At 40.2% G+C, this 20,656-nt stretch overlaps 2 protein-coding genes across 6 annotated transcripts; one reads left to right on the top strand and one right to left on the bottom strand.

Moving 5' to 3' along the window:
• Positions 1–1,579: 1,579 nt before the first annotated feature.
• Positions 1,580–15,293, bottom strand: LOC110813229 (U-box domain-containing protein 34). Of its 5 annotated transcripts, XM_088220590.1 has the most exons (15): positions 15,168–15,293; positions 14,788–15,039; positions 14,493–14,608; positions 14,280–14,401; positions 13,896–14,080; positions 13,763–13,814; positions 13,285–13,591; positions 12,755–13,213; positions 11,924–12,682; positions 11,743–11,829; positions 11,611–11,658; positions 11,417–11,507; positions 10,049–11,335; positions 7,491–8,749; positions 1,580–1,800 (listed from the first exon to the last, which is right to left on the bottom strand). In XM_088220590.1, the coding sequence occupies exons 1-10, from the start codon at positions 15,217–15,219 to the stop codon at positions 11,773–11,775; spliced, it is 2,361 nt and encodes a 786-aa protein (XP_088076716.1). In that variant the 5' UTR covers positions 15,220–15,293; the 3' UTR covers positions 1,580–1,800; positions 7,491–8,749; positions 10,049–11,335; positions 11,417–11,507; positions 11,611–11,658; positions 11,743–11,772. The 5 variants fall into 5 exon arrangements, with proteins under 5 accessions (XP_088076716.1, XP_021895963.2, XP_088076734.1 ...); XM_088220595.1 differs by lacking the exons at positions 1,580–1,800; positions 10,049–11,335 and adding an exon at positions 6,968–7,057; XM_022040271.2 differs by lacking the exons at positions 7,491–8,749; positions 10,049–11,335.
• Positions 15,294–16,830: 1,537 nt separating this feature from the next.
• LOC110813280 (lectin protein kinase family protein) lies at positions 16,831–19,695 on the top strand. Its single transcript, XM_022040350.2, has one exon. It carries the CDS (start codon positions 16,965–16,967, stop codon positions 19,485–19,487), a length of 2,523 nt encoding a protein of 840 aa, XP_021896042.2. The 5' UTR covers positions 16,831–16,964; the 3' UTR covers positions 19,488–19,695.
• The last annotated feature ends 961 nt before the right edge of the window (positions 19,696–20,656 follow it).

A 20,656-nucleotide genomic window follows, 5' to 3' on the forward strand; every position in this document is an offset into this window, starting at 1 on the left:
CGTTTAAAGAGGAAATAAATCTAGATCGTTCATCGCGATTTGACATCGACCGTACGATCGCATTTAAAGAAAGAACGAATCTGGACTATTCATCGCGTTTAAACGCGACCGTTCGATCGTGCCTGAGGAGGGAATAGATTCGAATCGTCCACACGCACGGGAATGTATCTGGGCTGTCCGATCGCGAGCACACTGATTGCTAGCGTAGCCTCCTGCGTGGTACCGAGTCAGCGTGCTTTGCCATGCGGTGTGGTTCGGTTCGTCGGAGCTGCTGACTGAGCAATCCTAGGTGGGGCAATTTTTTTAAATTATATTTTGACCCTCAATTTTTTATTTTTCTTTTAAAAATACATCCCGAATCTAAATTTTCACAATTTTTTCTCAAAATTATTTTTAATTTCATCATCCACCTATTTTTTTTTCTAATTTTACGTTAAAGAAAAATTTATAAATTTATAAATTATATTTTTATATATTTTTTTAAAATTTAAAATTAATACTGTACTAGAGTTCATATATTACAACATTTATATAACAAAATGTTATCAAAATTAATAAAAATAACAATGTAAGCATTAACTCTGCATCACTAATTAATACTTTGAATCTAACCCTTTTGTTCTTAATATATCAGTAATTTTTAAACATATTTTCTCTCTCAATAAATTGCAAATCGGGAACCCTAATGCCATAATAGCTATATATGGTTGAACATGAATGCTAATAATTATTTACAGTTTATCTAAAGTGTCTAGTTATAAATACTAAAAAATTTTGTAAATACTTTTGTTGCTTTAAAGATTTTCATACCTTATAATTTTTTTTCAAAAAGAGAAATTATCACACTTAGAAACAAAAGTAACAAGTTGAACTTGTAATTATTGGAAGCAAATTGGTAGCAACATTTTGTGAAAGTAATATAGAAGAAGTGGTGGGTTAATAATTTTAAGGTCAAAATTGTTAGTATATAATTATTATACATAATATTTAATTATTAATGTAATATATTAAATATATTTTTTAATAATTTATTTTAATATATGATAATAATATTTTTAATATTTATTATTTTGTTATTTAATTTATATCGTAAAATCATTAATTAAATTTAGAGACTTTACATTAAGATGAAAATTTTAATAGTGACAGTAAAACTTTTTATGATTTAATTTAAAATGTTCTTGATCGTTGGATCATCAAAATATGATATTAATGATGATCAAAATATGATATTAATGATATGGTAAGACCAATATATATGTGATTATCTTTACAAAATAATACATGTTGAAATTTGATAATTAAACTATATTTTAGGCTTACCAAGATTTGAATAAACAATTAATTCATTTTTGCTCAAATACCTTCACAAGAGAATAGGTTTAGCAAGATACAAAATTAGTTTCAGGAAAAGAATATTACAAGATTGTATTTATCAAAATCTCATATACACTCGTACCATATCTTGAAAAAATATATATACACACTCGCACCACTAATATATATATACACGAAGGAAAAGAATTGAAAAGAATGATAAGCTACGACCTTCTGTTGATATGTGTAACGGCCCCAGAGATTTAAATGAAATATATGTATTAAAAATCTCAATTACAGAAGCGTGATAAAATTTTTGATTAACATCTCTTACACAATAACCAAAACGTACTCAAAACATGAAGGAACAAACTAACTAAAAGAAATACTCGAAATAAAAACTATAAATATAACTATAAAGTCTTTAGGCGTCCCCTTCGCCGTCTTCCTGCAGAACGGGCTCGGGAACAACATCTTCCTGATCTGAAATGGTTATATAAGGGATGAGCTACACCAGCCCAGTAAAAACATCACACTATCTCACTGCCAAGGAAGTAAATGTGGGTAGAAAACAAAAATGACTAATGGAGTATAATTTATAACGAACTCGTTTATTAACATAAAAACCTTTACTGTCCACTTACCTCGGTGAGATCCATGAAAACAACATATGAAAACAATAACCTTATAATATCATGAAATCATACACATTTTATAACATAACACATATCATGCCTTTACATTTCAATCATCAGAAAACAGATTTCCTCTTTTACCAGCCTACTAGTATCTCTGGGGATCCATAGGGGGTCTCTGCTACACGTGAACCATTAATATTTACAACCTGATTCCAGGGCCGTCCCCATACCCTGTCCGGTATGGGCGCCAAAATCATGAACCTCAATACCCCGTCCGGTATGAGGGTGAAATGGGCCGTCCCCATACTCCGTTCGGTATGGGCGCCAAAACACATAAGGTCTCCATACCCCGTCCGGTATGAGAGACCACGTTCCCGGTAGGATTCCCTACGGACTCGGTCCGTCCACCATCTCCCAGGATATCTAGTCAGGCTGTCCACATTATCCACTCATCAATTCACATAACCTTTTTACCATTTTCCTTGGTCTCACTCATCCAATCATACACAAACATGCAAACCAGTCATCGACACCAAATAAGACAATACAGTACCGGGTTCACCATAATTCAAACCATAATAAAAGAAACCATAGTTCATGCATACGAGACCATAACATAATTACATCAAACATCATGCTGCATTTAATACTGAAAAATAGATCAAACAATAACAAACCAACACTGTGTTAGACTCGGGCTCTATTGGCAACCTTAATCAATTATACATCTATAAAGTCACAAAGTACAGTTTAGTTATTTATTTAGCTTTAATACCGTGATAGAAAATAGGGTGAGGGGTCCTCACCTATTTTGGGGTCTAAATTCGACTCTACAGTGTGCCTACAGGCTGTCCCTAATTTCCCTGAATTTTCTCCAGAAAACTGAAACGCACTACTGGTACCTGCACGTCCCAAAAAATCTCAAATCAGACCTGGGGCTCCTTTCGACCAATATCGAAATTCCGACACGGTGGCTCCGCCGTGCTCCGGCGACGATCCGCCTCGGGTTGGCCGTTTTCGGTCGAATTCGACCACACTTGCATCGATCCCTGTGATAAAACAACCCTAGGGCTCTCGGGGGGCCAAAAAATCATGAAAAATCGAAACTTACCAGCGGCGGCTCCTCCAGCGTGAGTCGCGTTTTGATGTTTGGCTCCGATCAATCTGTAGAGAAAAGAACGGTGATCATAGTGGTATAAAATTTGCATCGAATGGAGGTCAGGAACGGCCTCGTCGGAGGCAAAAACAGAGGGGGGGCGCGGCGGCGCCGCTGGACTTCGGCTAGGTTTTTCGGCCGTTTGGCCGGTCGTTTAGCTCCGATTTGGCAATAGGCGGACTCAGCATCGAAAAACAAGCAATGGGGAGAAAATTTACCTCGATCGACGGTCGAAAACTTCCCCGGTGCAGCAGCGGGTGGCGGTGGCCGGCTCCTCCAGCGTCTGGTACTTCTTCTCCAGCGAGGCATTGGCGGCTAGGGTTTTGTGGTCAGGTGTAGGTGGGGTTATTTATACCATTTTCCTTTTAATCTCAACCGTCCATCAAGATTAAATCTAGACCGTCCAATCGCGATTTAATTGGGATTAAATCTGCGCCGTCCATCGCGATGCAATCTGGGCCGTCCGTGCCTGATTGAATCTGAGCCGTTCGTACGCGTGCATCTGGGTAGTTCGTGCGCACGTTTGATCTGGCCCGCCCGTGCGCGCGGGAATGGATCTGGGCCGTCCGATCACGCGCACGCGGATCGCCCACGTGGCCCGTCCCCTGGTCAGCATTTCCTTGCCACGCGGCGTGTCCTGGTTGGCCGGGGCTGCTGATCGGGCCGCTGACGTGGGTGCTGACGTGGGTGCTGACGTGGCACAACTTTTTAAATTACGTTTTGACCCCCGGTTTCTGATTTTCGTTTCAAAAACACCCGCAGAATCCAAATTTTCACCCATTTTTCCCAAAAATCAATTTCAATTAAATCCAAATAATATTTTTACCCAATTTTATCATTATTATTAATTTTATTTTCATTAAATTAAATTAAATTAAATCAAATCAAATTAATTAAAAATCTAAAAAATTCAAATACAAAAAAAAGAAAAATAAAATAAAAATAATAATAATAAGAATAAAATTAAAATATTTGGGTGTTACAACTCTCCTCCCTTAAAGAAATTTGGTCCCTCAAATTTGCCTCTTACTCTTGGTCGAACAAATGGGGATACTGGGCTCTAAATTCTGATTCTAGCTCCCATGTGGCGTGTGGTTCTGCCACACGACCTTTACAAATGATATTTTCTGGCTGCGGAGTATTCTACTGTTTCGGTCCGCGATACCGACTGGTACTTCTTCATAAGACAAGTTTTCTTGGAGTGGAAGCGGTTCATGAGCCAAGACATGAGAAGGGTCTGGGTTGTACTTACGTAGCATGGATACGTGGAACATGTTATGGACTCTGGAGATCTCTGGAGGCAGTGCTAGTCTGTATGCAGCAGTACCAATCCTATCTAAGATTTCAAAGGGTCCAATATATCGGGGGTTTAATTTTCCTCTCCTGCCGAACCTACTAATTCCCTTGAAAGGAGTGACCTTAAGAAACACCCGATCGCCTTTCTCAAATGCTAGGTCTCTCCTCCGGGTATCTGCATAACTCTTCTGCCTACTTTGAGCTGTCTGAATGTTCTTTCTGATTTTAACTATTTTGGACGTGGTCTCTTCCACCAACTTCGGGCCGAACAATATTCTATCGCCCACTTCCTCCCAACAAATCGGTGACCTGCACGGGCGCCCATATAACGCCTCATATGGAGTCATGTTGATGCTTGCTTAGTAGCTGTTGTTGTAGGCAAACTCTATCAGGGGTAGATGGTCGTCCCAATGGCCCCCAGAGTCCAGGGCACAAGCTCGGAGCATATCCTCAAACGTACGAATTGTCCTCTCTGATTGTCCATCAGTTTGGGGATGGAAGGCAGTACTAAGAGACAGCTTTGTTCCCATAGCTTGCTGGAAGCTACTCCAAAACCGAGAAGTGAACCTGGGATCCCTGTCGGATACTACTCTCACTGGAACCCCATGCAATATGACTATCTCCCGGATATACATCATTGCCAACTTGTCCAATGAATTGGTCATCTTGATGGCTAGGAAGTGGGAAGACTTGGTAAGTCGGTCAACGATTACCCATATGGCATCATGTCCTGAACGTGCCTTGGGTAGCCCCGATACGAAGTCCATGGTGATATGTTCCCACTTCCACTCCGGGATCGGTAAAGGCTGAAGTAACCCACCTGGGCGCTGATGCTCTGCCTTGACCTGCGGACATACCAAGCATTTAGATACAAAGTCGGCTATGTCTCTCTTCATCCTATGCCACCAAAACTGGGGTTGCATGCTTTGGTACATTTTGGTGCTTCTTGGATGCATGCCAAATTTCGAGCTATGGGACTCCGTCATGATGTCTCTTTTTAATTCACTGTCATCTGGGACACACACCCTGTCTTGTAAACGAAGTAATCCATCGGCAGAGATTCAGAATTCTGAGCTCCCTCCCTGTTCTGCATCCTTCTTGCGGGCTACCAGGATGGGGTCAACTGTCTGGGCTTCCCTTATTCTCTGGATTAACTCAGGCTAGACTGTCAGGCGGCCCAAACATGTGATTCTCTTCAGATCATGAAGTCGAACCTGTTGCGTGGCCCCAATTGGTCTGTATTCTGAAACCATCAAATGGGCTAAGATACCTGCACTTTTCCTGTTGAGGGCATCTGCTACCACGTTGCCATCACCCGGATGGTATAAGATATCACAATCATAGTCCTTAAGGAGTTCCATCCACCTTTTCTGACGCATATTGAGATCCTTCTGAGTGAATATGTATTTCAAACTCTTATAATCGGTATAGATCTGAAAGGTCTCTCCGTATAAATAATGGTGCCAGGTTTTTAAGGCGTGAATGATTGCGACAAGCTCCAAGTTATGGGTGGGATAGTTCTTCTCATGATTCTTTAACTGTCTGGACCCGTATGTTATAGCCTTTCCATGCTGCATTAGGACACAACTCAGGCCCAGATAGGAGGCATCACTATAAACTCTATATCCTCCCGATCCACTCGGTAAAGCCAGCACAGGTGCAGTGGTCAGCCGTTTTTTTAATTCTGAAAAACTTCTTTCACAGTCTTCATTCCACTCAAACTTGGCATTCTTCTTTGTGAGTCGAGTTAGAGGAGCTGCTAGACTGGAGAATCCTTCAACGAACCTGCGGTAATAACCTGTCATTCCCAGGAAGCTATGGATTTCCTTAACTGATGTCAGCTTCTCCCAGCCAAGTACCGGTTCAACCTTTTCGGGATTCACTGATACCCCTTCCTTCGATATGATGTGTCCTAGGAAGGCGGTCTGCTCAAGCCAGAATCCACACTTACTTAATTTCGCATATAATCTCTTATTTCTAAGGACCTGCAAAACTTGGGCAAGATAGTGAGCATGTTCTTCTCTGCTTTTTGAGTAGACTAAGATATCATCGATGAACACGATGACAAATTGATCCAAGAACTCTCTGAAGACCCTGTTCATCAGATCCATAAAGATTGCCGGGGCATTGGTTAGCCCAAATGGCATGACCAGGAACTCATAGTGTCCGTACCTGGTTCGGAAGGCCGTCTTGGAAATGTCTTCTGTTCTTATCTTCACCTAATGGTAACCTGATCGTAGGTCTATTTTAGAGAATACCTGTGCACCCTGCAGCTGATCAAAGAGGTCATCAATCCGGGGAAGGAGATACTTGTTTTTAACCGTAACCTTGTTCAATCCTCTGTAATCAATTCACAGTCTCAACGTTCCATCTCTCTTCCTTGCAAAAGTGACTCCAGCACCCCAAGGGGACACACTGTGTCTAATAAAACCATTGTCTTGCAATTCAGTGATCTGTTTCCTCAGCTCTTCCATCTTAATGCAGCTCATGTGGTAAGGAGCAACTGAAATGGGATGGGCACCTGGCTGTAGGTCTATAGTGAACTCGACTTCTCTGTCCACTGGCAGACCGGGCAGTTCGTCCGGAAACACATCTGAAAAATCTCGGACTACCAGAATCTCTTGAATACAAATTTCCTTCTTGGGCTTACCTAGTCAGAGAAAACAGCAAGAGTAAGGCACTAGAAGTTAAGAAAACTTGCCATCAAGGAATAAGTACTGAATAATTTTATTAATTTGTAAATGGCTCCTCGTTAGGAGGATTAAATACAACTTTCTTGTTAAAGGAATCTATGGTGGCGTGATACGCCGCTAACCAATCCATTCCTAAGATTACATCAAAATCCCCCGTGTCTAATCTTATCAGGTCTACACTCAGTTTCCTATTTACTATCTCCACGGTACAAGCCCTATAGATAACTTTCCCTAGTAGTGTTTCACCCCTGGCAGTAGACACAAACAACAATGAATCAAGTTTTTTAGGTGATACATTAATTTTGGAAGCAAAAGCATGTGAAACAAAAGAGTGCGATGCACTAGTATCAAATAAAACATGAGCAATATGATCACAGATAGTATACATACCCTGTACTACATCCGAGTCGGCGTCGGTATCCTGCTGGGTAAGGTTGTAAGCTCTGCCCTAGATAGGAGGCCTCCCTTGATTCTGGTTCCTCGGGCATTCTCTTGCATAATATTGGGCACTGCCACAAATGCGACAAGTGTTATTGAGGCGGTAGCAGGGTCGGTCCCCGTGATCTTTGCCGCAGTGTTGACAGATCTTCCCACGTGCTGCCCCTGGAGCTTGAGGAGGGGCCTGGATGGCTGGTCTGGGCCTCTTATTTGGTTGGGCAGGCGCAGTAGGTGCTGGCCTGCGGAACGGAGCTGAGGGTCGGGAACTCCCTCCTGGCTGAGGACGGGTGCTGAAGCTTCTTTCCACGATCTGCGCCTTTGCTAGGACTGCTGAATATGTCTTGAGCTCCAGTACTAACAAGTGTTGCCTGATCTCTGGGCGGAGACCCCACTGGAATCTCCTGGCCTTTCGGCCCTCATCCATCAATGTCTCCGGGGAGTATCGGCCCAGCTCTAGGAACTTACGAGCATATTCTGATACTGTTATATTTCCCTGAACCAGTTGAACAAACTCCGTTTCCTTTAGGTATCGGATGTGCTCAAGGAGATACTTCGCATGGAAGACCGCTAAGAACTGCCTCCAAGTGACTGGTGTAGGCAGGATGGTCTGCTTGAGCTCCCACTAACGTCCTGCTTCCCCTACCAACATGTAGGAAGCAAGGGCAGCTCTCTGCTCAGGAACTACTCCCAAGATCCTGAAAGCTCTCTTAGTCTCCGCCAGCCAGTACTGGGCCTCTTCAAAAGAGGATCCCCCTGCAAAAGTGGAGGGATTCAGTCTCCTGTACCTTTCTATGTAGCCCGAGTCGATCAAGGAAGGAGTGGGGTCTCGTGGAGGAGGGACTGGACCCGGCTGGGGATAGACTGGGGGGTCCTGTGGTGGCACCTGCTGATATGCTGGGGGCACTGGGTCGTGTTGTGGCGGTGCCGGGTGGTACCGTGGCTGGGGTACCGGGTTGTACTGCGGCAGTGGTGCCGGGTGGTATTGTGGAGGAGCAGGCTCGTGCCGGGGTGGCTCGGGATCAGCCTGCTGTAGCAGAGGCTCAACCTACGGTAGTGGAGGAGGGTCGGGTAACTCCCTTCTCTCCTTTCGCCCTTGCTGGGCAGCTATGAATCCTTCCATCATCTCAAATAACCTGTCTACATCCTCCCGAAGTGAATTATCCCGGGCCGCTCGATTTAGTGGGTGTCTTCCTCTCCTCATCTCTCTGCACCTGCATTTCATAAGGAATGGTTGAGTAATGGTTTATTGGTGAATATTTCTCTAAGCATTATTGTGTAAGGGATGGGTTCGAGGAACGCGACTCTGATACCAACTGTACGACCCCGAAGATTTAAATGAAATATATGTATTAAAAATCTCAATTGCGGAAGCATAATAAAAATTTTGATTAACATCCCTTACATAATAACCAAAACGTACTCAAAACATGAAGGAACAAACTAACTAAAAGAGATACTCGAAATAAAAACTATAAATATAACTATAAAGTCTTTAGGCGTCTCCTTCGCCGTCTTCCTGCGGAACGGGCTCGGGAACAACGTCTTCCTGATCTGAAATGGTTATATAAGGGATGAGTTACACCAGCCCAGTAAAGACATCACACTATCTCCCCGCCACGGAAGTAAATGTGGGTAGAAAACAAAAATGACTAATGGAGTATAATTTATAACGAACTCGTTTATTAACATAAAAACCTTTATTGTCCACTTACCTCGGTGAGATCCATGAAAACAGCATATGAAAACAATAACCTTATAATATCATGAAATCATACACACTTTATAACATAACACATATCATGCCTTTACATTTCAATCATCAAAAAATAGATTTCCTCTTTTACCAGCCTACTAGTATCTCTGGGGATCCATAGGGGGTCCCTGCTACACGTGAACCATTAACATTTACAACCTGATTCCAGGGCCGTCCCCATACCCTGTCCGGTATGGGCGCCAAAACCATGAACCTCAATATCTCGTCCGGTATGATGGTGAAACGGGCCGTCCCTATACCCCGTCCGGTATGGGCGCCAAAACACATAAGGTCTCCATACCCCGTCTGGTATGAGAGACCACGTTCCCGGTAGGGTTCCCTACGGACTCGGTCCGTTCACCATCTCCCAAGATAGAGTCAGGCTGTCCACATTATCCACTCATCAATTCACATAACCTTTTTGCTATTTTCTTTGGTCTTACTCATCCAATCATACACAAACATATAAACCAGTCATCGACACCAAATAAGACAATACAGTACCGGGTTCACCATAATTCAAACCATAATAAAAGAAATCATAGTTCATGCATACGATACCATAATATAATTACATCAAACATCATGCTGCATTTAATACTGAAAAATAGATCAAATAATAACAGACCAATACTGTGTTAGACTCGGGCTCCATTGACAACCTTAATCAATTATACATCTATAAAGTCACAAAGTACAGTTTAATTATTTATTTAGCTTTAATACCGTGATAGGAAATAGGGTGAGGGGTCTTTACCTGTTTTGGGGTCTGAATTCGACTCTACAGTGTGCCTACAGGCTGTCCCTAATTTTCCTGGATTTTTTCCGGAAAACTAAAACGCACTACCGGTACCTACACGTCCCAAAAAATCTCAAATCAGACCTAGGGCCCCTTTCGGCCAATATCGGAATTCCGGCACGGTGGCTCCGCCGTGCTCCAGCGACGGCGCCGCCGCTTGTGGCGACGATCCGCATCGGGTTGGCCGTTTTCGGCCGAATTCGGCCACACTTGCATCGATCCCTGCGATAAAACAACTCTAGGGCCCTCGGGGGCCAAAAAATCACGAAAAATCGAAACTTACCGGCGACGGTGCTCTCGGGTGCGGCGGCTCCTCCGGCGTGAGTCGCGTTTTGATGTTTGGCTCCGATCAACCTGTAGAGAAAAGACCAGTGATCACAGTGGTATAAAATTTGCATCGAACGGAGGTCGGGAAGGGCCTCATCGGAGGCAAAAACAGAGGGGGGGCGCGACGACGCCGCTGGACTTCGGCTGGTGGTTTGGCTCCGATTTGGCCATAGGCGGACTCAGCATCGAAAAACGAGCCAGGAGAGAAAATTTACCTCGATCGGCGATCGAAAATTTTTCCGGTGCGTCGGCGAGCTCTTCCGGCGGCCGGCTCTTCCGGCATTTGGTTCTTCTTCTCCGGCGAGGCACTGACAGCTAGGGTTTTGTGGTCAGGTGTGGGTGAGGTTATTTATACCCTTTGCCTTTTAATCTGAACCGTCCGATCGCGATTTAATTGAGATTAAATTTGGACCGTCCATCGCGATGCAATCTGGGCCGTCCGTGCGCACGTTTGATCTGGCCCGTCTGTACACAGGGGAACGGATCTGGGCCGTCCGATCGCGCGCACGCGGATTGCCCACGTGGCCCGTCCCTTGGTCAGCGTTTCCTTGCCACACGGCGTGTCCTGGTTGGCCGGGGCTGTTGAACGGGCCGCTGACGTGGCACAACTTTTCTAAATTGCGTTTTGACCCCCAATTTTTGATTTTCTTTTCAAAAACACCAACATAATCCAAATTTTCACCCATTTTCTCCAAAAATCAATTTCAATTAAATTCAAATAATATTTTTACCTAATTTTATCATTATTATTATTTTTTATTTTCATTAAATTAAATTAAATTAAATCAAATTAAATTAATTAAAAATTTAAAAAATTCAAATACAAAAAAAAAAAAGAAAATAAAATAAATAATAATAATAAGAATAAAATTAAAATACTTGAGTGTTACAGTATGTCTGTTTCTTTTTATGCACAACCTGTATGTAATATTACAATAAATAAATAAATGCATATGATATATATGATAAGAAGAAGAAGAAGAGGCAAGTTATTTTTACCTGGGTGGTAAGGAAAAATGCTAATATTACAACTCGTGATTAATATGTCTGTCTGTTGATTGATATGTTTGTCTCTCTTTATGCACGCAACCTAAAAGTGATATTATAACACACAAGTAAATGTATATATACATATATGATAAGAAAAAGAAAAGAAGAAGAAGAAGAAGAAGAGAAGAGGCAAGTTAAGATACCTGGGTGGTAAGGAAAAATGTCAAGTTACAACTCGTGATTAGGTCAGCCTGCATGATGAAAGAAATATAAAATCATTATAATTATTCATTGATATGCTTCTCTGAATATTTTAAGCGAAAATGTATGCATACTTATTATTTATCTAGTTCTGATGAAGCGGTTTATAGTGTTGTCTTTGAGCTTTCCGAAGGTACATAGTGAGGATCGCTCATCACATCCTGCAAAACCGATTTTAATATATACAACTATATATATATATATATTTGTAATTAGATGCCACATTTTGTATGATATTGTTGCATATCAAGTCACCTGGTGTGAGGAAACTTGGCTGTTGTGAGGGGATGGGCCTGCACTGCTACCGCATGGAATGATGCTGCCCATATTTTCTTGAGCTAATTCTCTCAATTTACAAAGTTCCGGCAGCACGACTTTGCCAAGATCCGGCCTATCTTTCCTTCTCAATTCTGCACACTGGAGTGCTACCTTGGCTAAACACAAGGCTGCATCAACAGGCCAATCAGTCACCTTCGGATCGAGCATTGATTCAAATGTTCCTTTCTTGATTGAATGTTCAACATAATGAGCTAATCCCATTGGATTTTGTGCTGTAAGAAGTTGCAGAAGCAATATTCCTAATGAATATAAGTCAGATTTTACACCAAGCATTCCTGTTTGTTGGTACTCTGGATCAATATAGCAGAATGTTCCAGCCATGCTAGTCATTCGGTACTGAGTTACATTCTCAGCCACTGCAGGGACTAATCTGGCTAATCCCACATCGCTTATTTTACTCACATAGTTTTGGTCTAGCAATATATTTGCTGGTTTCAGGTCTCTGTGAACCAATGGCTCTGGCTTGGTCTGATGGAGAAAGAGCAAACCTGTGGCAATATCTGCAGCAATTTGGAATCTGAGCTGCCATGACAACACCGGTGTATTCCCTTTCCGGAACAATCGATCTTCTAGACTTCCTTTCGCCATATATTCATAAACTAGAATGCCATACTCTGGACAGGCTCCCAGAAGAAGTACCATGTTTGGATGCCTTATGCAGCTAAGTACTTCAATCTGCATTATTGTTCTAAAATCTCATTAGTATGATCAAGATAAAAATTGACTTGAGAAATCAAATGCTCTCACCTCTTTCTTGAATTGTGAGGTTCCTTGAACTGCATCAGGGCGAAGAACCTTTACAGCCACAGGTGTATGATCAAGATAACATTTATAGACAAGACCGTACCCGCCTTCTCCAATCTTCCGAGATTCAGAGAAGCCTTCGGTGGCTGCTTCAATCTCCTCAATTGTATATCTCCTGTACCTCATGCTATTATTGGATAAAGTATCCAGAACCTTTTTCATTTCTTCACATTCTTTAAGGGCTTTCTTTTCTGCACTCGTTCTTTTCTGTGCTTCCAGCTCTGCTAATCTTTTTGCTGCCTCTGCTGCTTCCATTGCCGCCTTGTACTTAAGTCTCTCTTGCTCCACCATAGACATTGCCTTGTGGTTTGCAGTAAGTGCTTCTTTGCATGCTGTATTATACAAATCCATCGTCTGCTTTAGCTCCATTTTCAGTCTCCTCATCTCACCTTCAATATCTTCCTGTTTGATATTAATAATTATTTTTTTAATATTAACCAATTCATTCCCAACGTAATTTATCAGGTAATTACCATGCTTTGCGATGAATACGAACATGAAGCACACGACAATCTACCGCTTTCTTGGGAAACTGGTGATAAATCATGTAGAGAAATTTGGTCACTGAACTTGAATCCTAGATTGAGATGTCCAAGGGCAAGACTCTGTTCCGAGCTAGTGGAAGGTCGTGAAGTTGGCATTGAATCAGTACAACTGTAAGGGAAAGAAGAGGCATGGTCCGTGCTCGTCCTGTCTGAGCTGACAAATGATATATCAGTTTCTGATTCTGATAAATCTGAAAATGGTGGCTTTGTATACCCTCTTTTTCCAAAAGGTGACCTGTTAGATTGATCAAATAACATCTCATTAGACCAACCAAAATCAAACTACTCCGGTCCATTCAGTTCAATTTTTTATTCACTTACTTTCTTTGGATTTAAATATAGATGTTTGAGTAATGAGGTAAAGGGATAACTAAACCAAATGAGTGATTATGATATTAAGACTTACTTTGAACGAACTTCGCGAACCGATGTGTTTCCAAGTTTGGATGACATTCGCTCTATGGAACAGTTACAGTAATTTGAGGATAATTTTGGAAGACAAAACTTGAGATTGAAAAGATTTGTTAAGGGGAAAATACCTCTAAGACTACTGTGATTATCCTCAGAAATTTGGTTCTCTATCTGACTTAACAATGGAGAAGTATATGAGGCTGAGTGAGAGGCATGCCGTACTGAAGACACTTTCCCTTTGGAGATGACGTATACAGTGCAGAAATCCGGTGCTCCTTTTGAGACGCCACTAGGAACATCTGCCCTGAACCGTCTGTACCAAGAACGGGAGTTAGATTTAATCATCCTCAGCCTTTTTTTTTTTTGACAAATTATCAAATTAGTCGATCAAACTATAAGTGGGTTTCTTTGAGAAACAATTGTAATTACAATTTGTTTTTTTAAAAATTGAAAAAGTTATTACATAGAGGTATGTGTACGGATAAAAAGTTGAAAGGAGAAGATGTGGGTACCTCATAAATCCATGCTTTGAAGGGGAACCAAGAACCAGATTCTCAATTGCAGCGTAAGCCACATAATCTGTTAATGCCCTGACTGTGTCTGTGTCTTCCAGTACCACATCAAAGCAGTGTATCTGATTATATAAATTCTTGTAATTAGCACCAAATTAATATTATTCAAAGAAAAAGATAATTAATTAAATCAAAATTACATAAGAAGCTTACATCTTTACGAGTGCAATAGCAGTGGAAGGGGAGGAAAATTTCCCCGCTCAGCTTCTCGGTTACCTGCTTTTGTGACATAGGCCCTCCTCCAATGTGCTCGTTGCCTTGCCCCTGACCTGCCATGCCGATCATAATTTCTTCGTACTCTTTTTCATGTGTTTGGAAAAAATAATAATATTTTTCTTTAAAATATAAAATAAAATCACACATGAAATTTGAGTTAAATTTTTTTATATGAAATTACCTAGAATTTCTCAATTAAATAAATAATTTACTAAATCGGATTTGTAGATACCGGGTAAATTGGATGATTTTTGAAGAACATGGATCAAAACAGCAGTTTGGCCTCTGGAAAGAAGAGTTTCAGCTGCCCATTTCAGGGCCTGTTGGCTTCCTTTGTCTTTGTCTATTGCTACTGCCACCAACCCATTTCTGGTTCCCTTCTTTGCTGGAATATTTCCCCTGGGTAGCCACATTCTTATTTTCTTCTCTCTTCTCCAAAATTTCAAAATTTTCTTTTTACCAAAAATCTCTTCCAAAATTAAATCTATATATATATGCACGCACACACACACACACACAGAGAGGAAGATGAAGATCAGGAAGCAAAAAGGTTATTTGAATATATAATTTGACAAAAAGTAAATTTTTAATAGCTAATGAATTAATTACTACCTGATGAGAGGTCTCGAGACCTCTCTTCAGCTTCCTCGTAATGTTTTACCATTAAAAAGAACCAAGTGTTTACAAGTTTTATATTTCTGGTTAACCGTTTGAAATTTGAAAGAGCTATTTTTGGGTTTAATTTTCTTTCTAAAATAAACTGCTTCTGAATTCTCCAGTGTCTAAAAATAGAGGCTCATGTACGTGTGTTCTTACAAACACATGAAAAAGAGAGGAGCAAGCGTGTGTGGAATGGGATAAGAATAAGAGGGAGTCAATACAATTATTAATTTTTAGTAAGTGCATATTTGCTGTCAGTTTTTAAGTGGTATAAATGTTTGGTTATGTTTTCATGTTAAAAGAAGATGCAGGCTGTACGTGCTGATCAATTTTGTGGTAACCTGTAATATTTTGACCTTAACAAAACAATATTCATTGTTTAATATATATTGTCTTGGTATTTTACGCTTCTTCTACATATATTTTATCAAATAGTTAAAGTCGTACTGTAATTGTGTCCGACCATTTATTTGAGTAATTTTAGTATGTATGTATTGATCGGAGGTTTGTTAATATTATAAGTTTTAAAAGTACTATTAAAAATAATTATTTTTTATTATAATGTAAAAAATATTATTGTTTTTTTTTAAAAAAAGTGTTTAACAAAATTACTTTTTAAAATTTTAATAAAAATCAAAAATATTTTTTATTGTTAAAATTTTAAATATACTTTTCAATATAAATTAATAAATAAAAAAAATAAATATAATAAAAGATGTAAATTGACACAAAAGTATGACACAAGAGGTACTAAATTTTAGTAATACAAAATAATAGAATTTTACGACTTAACACAAAAAACAAAAATAAAATTAAAATTAAAAGATGAGAAATAATTTGAAATAAATTATACAGAATAAAATAAAATAACACAAAATAATAGATTACTAATTAAAATTAAACAAAATAAAATAATTTAAATATAATTAGAAGATAGTATGAAATTAAAATTATGTACTTTATGTCTAAATTGCTTAAGAGGAAGACCAAATTTTGCTTTTTTTTTTAATAAAAAAATAAATAAATAAATAAATTGGTTTTTTTTTTTAAAGTGTATAATTACATTTTATGATGTTTCTTTAACTCAAGATATCTGACTAAAAAGGAAAATTCTTTTTATATTTATGTGGGCGTTAATAATTATATTATTTGATAAATTATAGATTGAATTTTCAACTAATATAAGTGCAACAATTAGTCTGAGAGGAATCCCTTGGAATGGGTCAATCTTTGAATACGAACGAATTTGTTGATTTAACAAGGAATTCTCATATCAAAAAGTTATTTTCTCAAGGACAAAATTTTATACGTTGGTTATTTTTATTAAAAATATCAATACCCATAATCTTTCACAAGAAAATAATTTCATTCACCCAGATTTTTTACAAAAAATTAAAAGTATAGTAATGTATTTATATGTAGTTTTAATTCATGTAAATGATATTTACATAATCATAAATAAAATTATGGTGCCACACAAATCTAATAACTAGTAAAGGGGAACGGAAACCCTCGCACGTAACAAAATGAGTGATAATTACAGGAAAGGATTTTCAAGTGATAACAAGGGGGGGAGGCCTGGGACCCACGAAAACCAAAAACAACTGTCCACCCAACTCCTTTTTCCAGTCAATAAGTCTACCACCAAAACCTGCTCCTTTTCCCATTTCTCCCCAACCCAAAACCCCCGATGAGGAGAGGAGCACCCACTTCGCACCGGAGTCGCCATAGCTAGAGACCTCCACAAACATGGCTATGCAATCTCACCTCCTCTTATCTCTTTTCCTCTTACCTTTCTTTTCTTTCACCACCTCTCTCTCCTCCATCATCCCTCTGGGTTTCTCACTCCACGCCTCCTATCAAAACCAGTCTCTATCCTCTCCCGACTCCACTTTCTCTCTCTCATTCCTCCCCGTCGTCCCCGCCACCTCCCCGCCCACTTTCCTCGCCACCATCACCTACTCTGGCGGAGTCGCCGTTTGGTCTGCCGGTGAGGTAGACTCCGGTGGAGTCCTCCGCCTTCTTCCTACCGGATCGCTCCGTCTTGTCAACGGCTCCGGCTCCACCATCTGGGATTCCCGCACTGAAAATCTTGGTGTCTCCTCGGGCTCACTCGACGACTCCGGCAACCTCGTACTCCTCAACAACAAAAGCGTTGTCGTCTGGTCTTCCTTCGAGGACCCCACTGACACCGTCGTCCCAACACAGAATTTCAGTGTGGGTCAAACTTTGCGATCTGGGCTTTACTCGTTTTCGCTTCAAACAAATGGTAATCTCACTTTGACATGGAATAAGACTATTGTGTACTGGAACCAGGCGTCGAACTCCTCCATAGACACCAATTTGACTTCTCCCAGCTTGAGTTTGCAACCTAACGGGGTCATGTCAATCTTCGATTCGAATTTGACCAGCGGAGCTATTGTTGCTTACAGTAGCGATTACGGAGAAGGCAGTGATATATTGAGGTTTTTGAGATTAGACAATGATGGGAATCTGAGGATTTACAGCTCCCCTAGAGATTCCGGAACTATATCTGCGAGATGGGCGGCTGTTAGTGATCAGTGTCAAGTATTTGGGTACTGTGGAACCATGGGGATTTGCAGCTACAACGATTCAAATCCGATTTGCGGATGCCCATCTCTGAATTTCGAGCCCATCGATGTGAATAAAGCGAGAAAAGGATGTAAGAGGAAAGTGGAGCTGGATAACTGTCCTGGTAATCAAGCAATGCTGACATTGGAGCATGCCAAGTTCTTGACATACCCTCCTGAGTTAAAAGATCAGACTTTCTTCATGGGCATTTCAGGTTGCAGGTCCAATTGTCTTCTCAGCGGTTCTTGTACCGCTTCCACTTCTGTATCAGATGGAACTGGAGTCTGTATCATGAAGACACCAGGTTTTGTTAGCGGGTATAAAAACCCAGTTCTGCCCAGCACTTCTTTTGTTAAGGTCTGTGAACCAGTTTCCCCTAATCCCTCACCATTATCACAGGCTGCAGGGAACAGTAAGGGTTGGAAATTGCAGGCTTGGATTGTTGTGGTTGTGGTTATAGTTACCCTTTTGATTTTAGTTGCACTGGAAGGTGGTTTCTGGTGGTGGTGTTGTAGAAATAGTCCTAAATTTGGTGGGTTATCAGCCCAATATGCCCTTCTTGAGTATGCATCTGGTGCACCAGTGCAGTTTTCCCACAAGGAGCTGCAGCGCTCCACAAAAGGGTTCAAGGAGAAGCTTGGAGCTGGAGGGTTTGGTGCTGTGTACAGAGGTATTCTAGCTAATAGAACAATTGTTGCAGTGAAGCAGCTTGAGGGCATCGAGCAGGGAGAGAAGCAGTTTCGAATGGAGGTTGCTACAATAAGCAGCACCCACCATTTGAATCTGGTGAGATTGATTGGGTTTTGCTCAGAAGGAAGGCATAGACTTTTAGTGTATGAATTCATGAAAAATGGGTCACTTGATAATTTCCTTTTTGCCGCAGAAGAACAGTCTGGAAAGTTGTTGAACTGGGAGTACAGATTTAACATTGCTCTTGGAACTGCAAGGGGGATCACATACCTTCATGAGGAGTGTAGAGACTGCATTGTTCATTGTGATATAAAACCTGAAAATATTCTCTTGGATGAGAATTACAATGCCAAAGTTTCAGACTTTGGCCTCGCTAAACTGATAAACCCCAAAGATCATAGGTATAGAACCTTGACAAGTGTTAGGGGAACAAGAGGGTACTTAGCACCAGAATGGCTTGCTAATCTCCCAATCACGTCAAAATCTGATGTTTACAGCTATGGCATGGTTTTGCTAGAAATAGTGAGTGGGAGAAGAAATTTTGAAGTCTCAGACGAAACGAATCGAAAAAAGTTCTCTGTGTGGGCATATGAAGAGTTTGAGAAGGGCAATTTGCAGGCAATCATCGACAAAAGACTTGTTGACCAGGAAATCAATATGGAGCAAGTGATGAGGGCAATTCAAGTCAGTTTCTGGTGCATACAGGAACAGCCATCTCAAAGACCAATGATGGGGAAAGTGGTGCAGATGCTAGAGGGAATTACAGAGATTGAGAAGCCACCAGCTCCAAAAGCCGTTACTGAAGGTTCCATGAGCGGAACCAGCATACACTTGAGCAGTAACATAAGCGCCCTCTCAACATTTGCAGCCTCTGCTCCGGCTCCATCATCGTCTTCATCTCTTCAGACTGTTGAATTGTCATCCTCAGCATCGGGAAGGAATATCGAGGGAGGAGCTTCTTCTTCCTTGCTACGGTCAGAGCAGAAGTGAAAGCTGATTCCCACGACTGAGTTTGTCAACAAGGCAGACTTGAAATTGTATTTTGATGTTCCTGGATTCAACTATGTGAGTCACATAGGCTAGGTAATATGTTGTAAAGAATAGTAGGACTGTGAGATTGTATGATATGCTGAATTTATTATAAACATTGTGAGGGGGCAGAACATAATAAATTCTTGGGTCGTAATTGAAGTTTTTATTCATTGTAAAACATTGGTTTAAAGGTTTAGATTGACAAACAGAGGAAAAATAAATGAAAGAAAACATTCAATTTTCAAAATTGTCTCACTCTAGATTGATAGCTATTTTATATTATGTAGTTAAAGAGAAGATTAAAAATTTATTACATTATTCAAAACAACCGTGTTGAAACCTGGGGTGTTGCTGCAGCAAATGAGGAGATTGTTTCAACTGACTACAAAACCAGCGTGTAAGTAGTATAGTATATATGCTTTGTTGTTGTCAGTTGTCCCCGGTAGTAGCAGGCCTGGGGTTGAGTAAGTAAAATATTATTCACATGTCGATATGAGAGAGAAGACTAAGTTCTTGGAAGTTAATTGCGCCTTTAATTTCACCTGCCCACAGACATATTACCAATTTAAATGTAAGCGATATGATATCGTAGAAGATTTTATTTTCTGAAATATTTTAATGGTGGCTGGTTTACTCATAAACTGTAAAAAAATCTTTATTAGACCAAAAACATAGATCAATAGTTTGTTTACTTACAAATAATTCATATTTCCATTCAGATTTGAAATCTCAATTTCGTAATTTCTCTTCCACTAAAATTATGTGATTATGCCTTGTACCCCAAAAAAAAAAAAACATACGAACAATTTTGTTGATATAAATTCAAGTAGCTCATGAGTTACTTAATTACGACTAACAACTGTCTGTTATTGGAATAATTTAAATGAATTTTGCTTCTTGTTTTTCAAAAACAAAAAACAAAAAAAAAAATTCAAGTAATTCTTGAGACCCTTAACTTTTATGCAAAGAATCATTATGCTAATGGATTACGTAAGTTTACAATAAGTCCAACAAACAATTCCTGAGAATCGATATTTGAGTTTCTTTCCTTTCACACATGCAATATTAATTGCTAATTGGCTACATTATTTTCTTAAAGGCACTACTAATCTTCATGGGTCCATCCT

The sequence above is a fragment of the Carica papaya genome, chromosome 1, assembly GCF_054855325.1.
Source record: "Carica papaya isolate Zhongbai chromosome 1, ASM5485532v1, whole genome shotgun sequence".
NCBI classification, from domain to species: Eukaryota; Viridiplantae; Streptophyta; class Magnoliopsida; order Brassicales; family Caricaceae; genus Carica; species Carica papaya.

What these genes read in the sequence shown, in the direction of transcription:
- LOC110813280 (XM_022040350.2), top strand. Translation starts at nt 16,965, where the DNA reads ATGGCTATGCAATCTCACCTCCTCTTATCTCTTTTCCTCTTACCTTTC.
- LOC110813229 (XM_022040271.2), bottom strand. Translation starts at nt 15,219, where the DNA reads ATGGTAAAACATTACGAGGAAGCTGAAGAGAGGTCTCGAGACCTCTCA. An exon ending in AAAATCATCCAATTTACCCG is followed by an intron (nt 14,609 to 14,787) that starts GTATCTACAAAT and finishes TCGGCATGGCAG; the next exon opens with GTCAGGGGCAAGGCAACGAG. An exon ending in GCTATTGCACTCGTAAAGAT is followed by an intron (nt 14,402 to 14,492) that starts GTAAGCTTCTTA and finishes TTATATAATCAG; the next exon opens with ATACACTGCTTTGATGTGGT.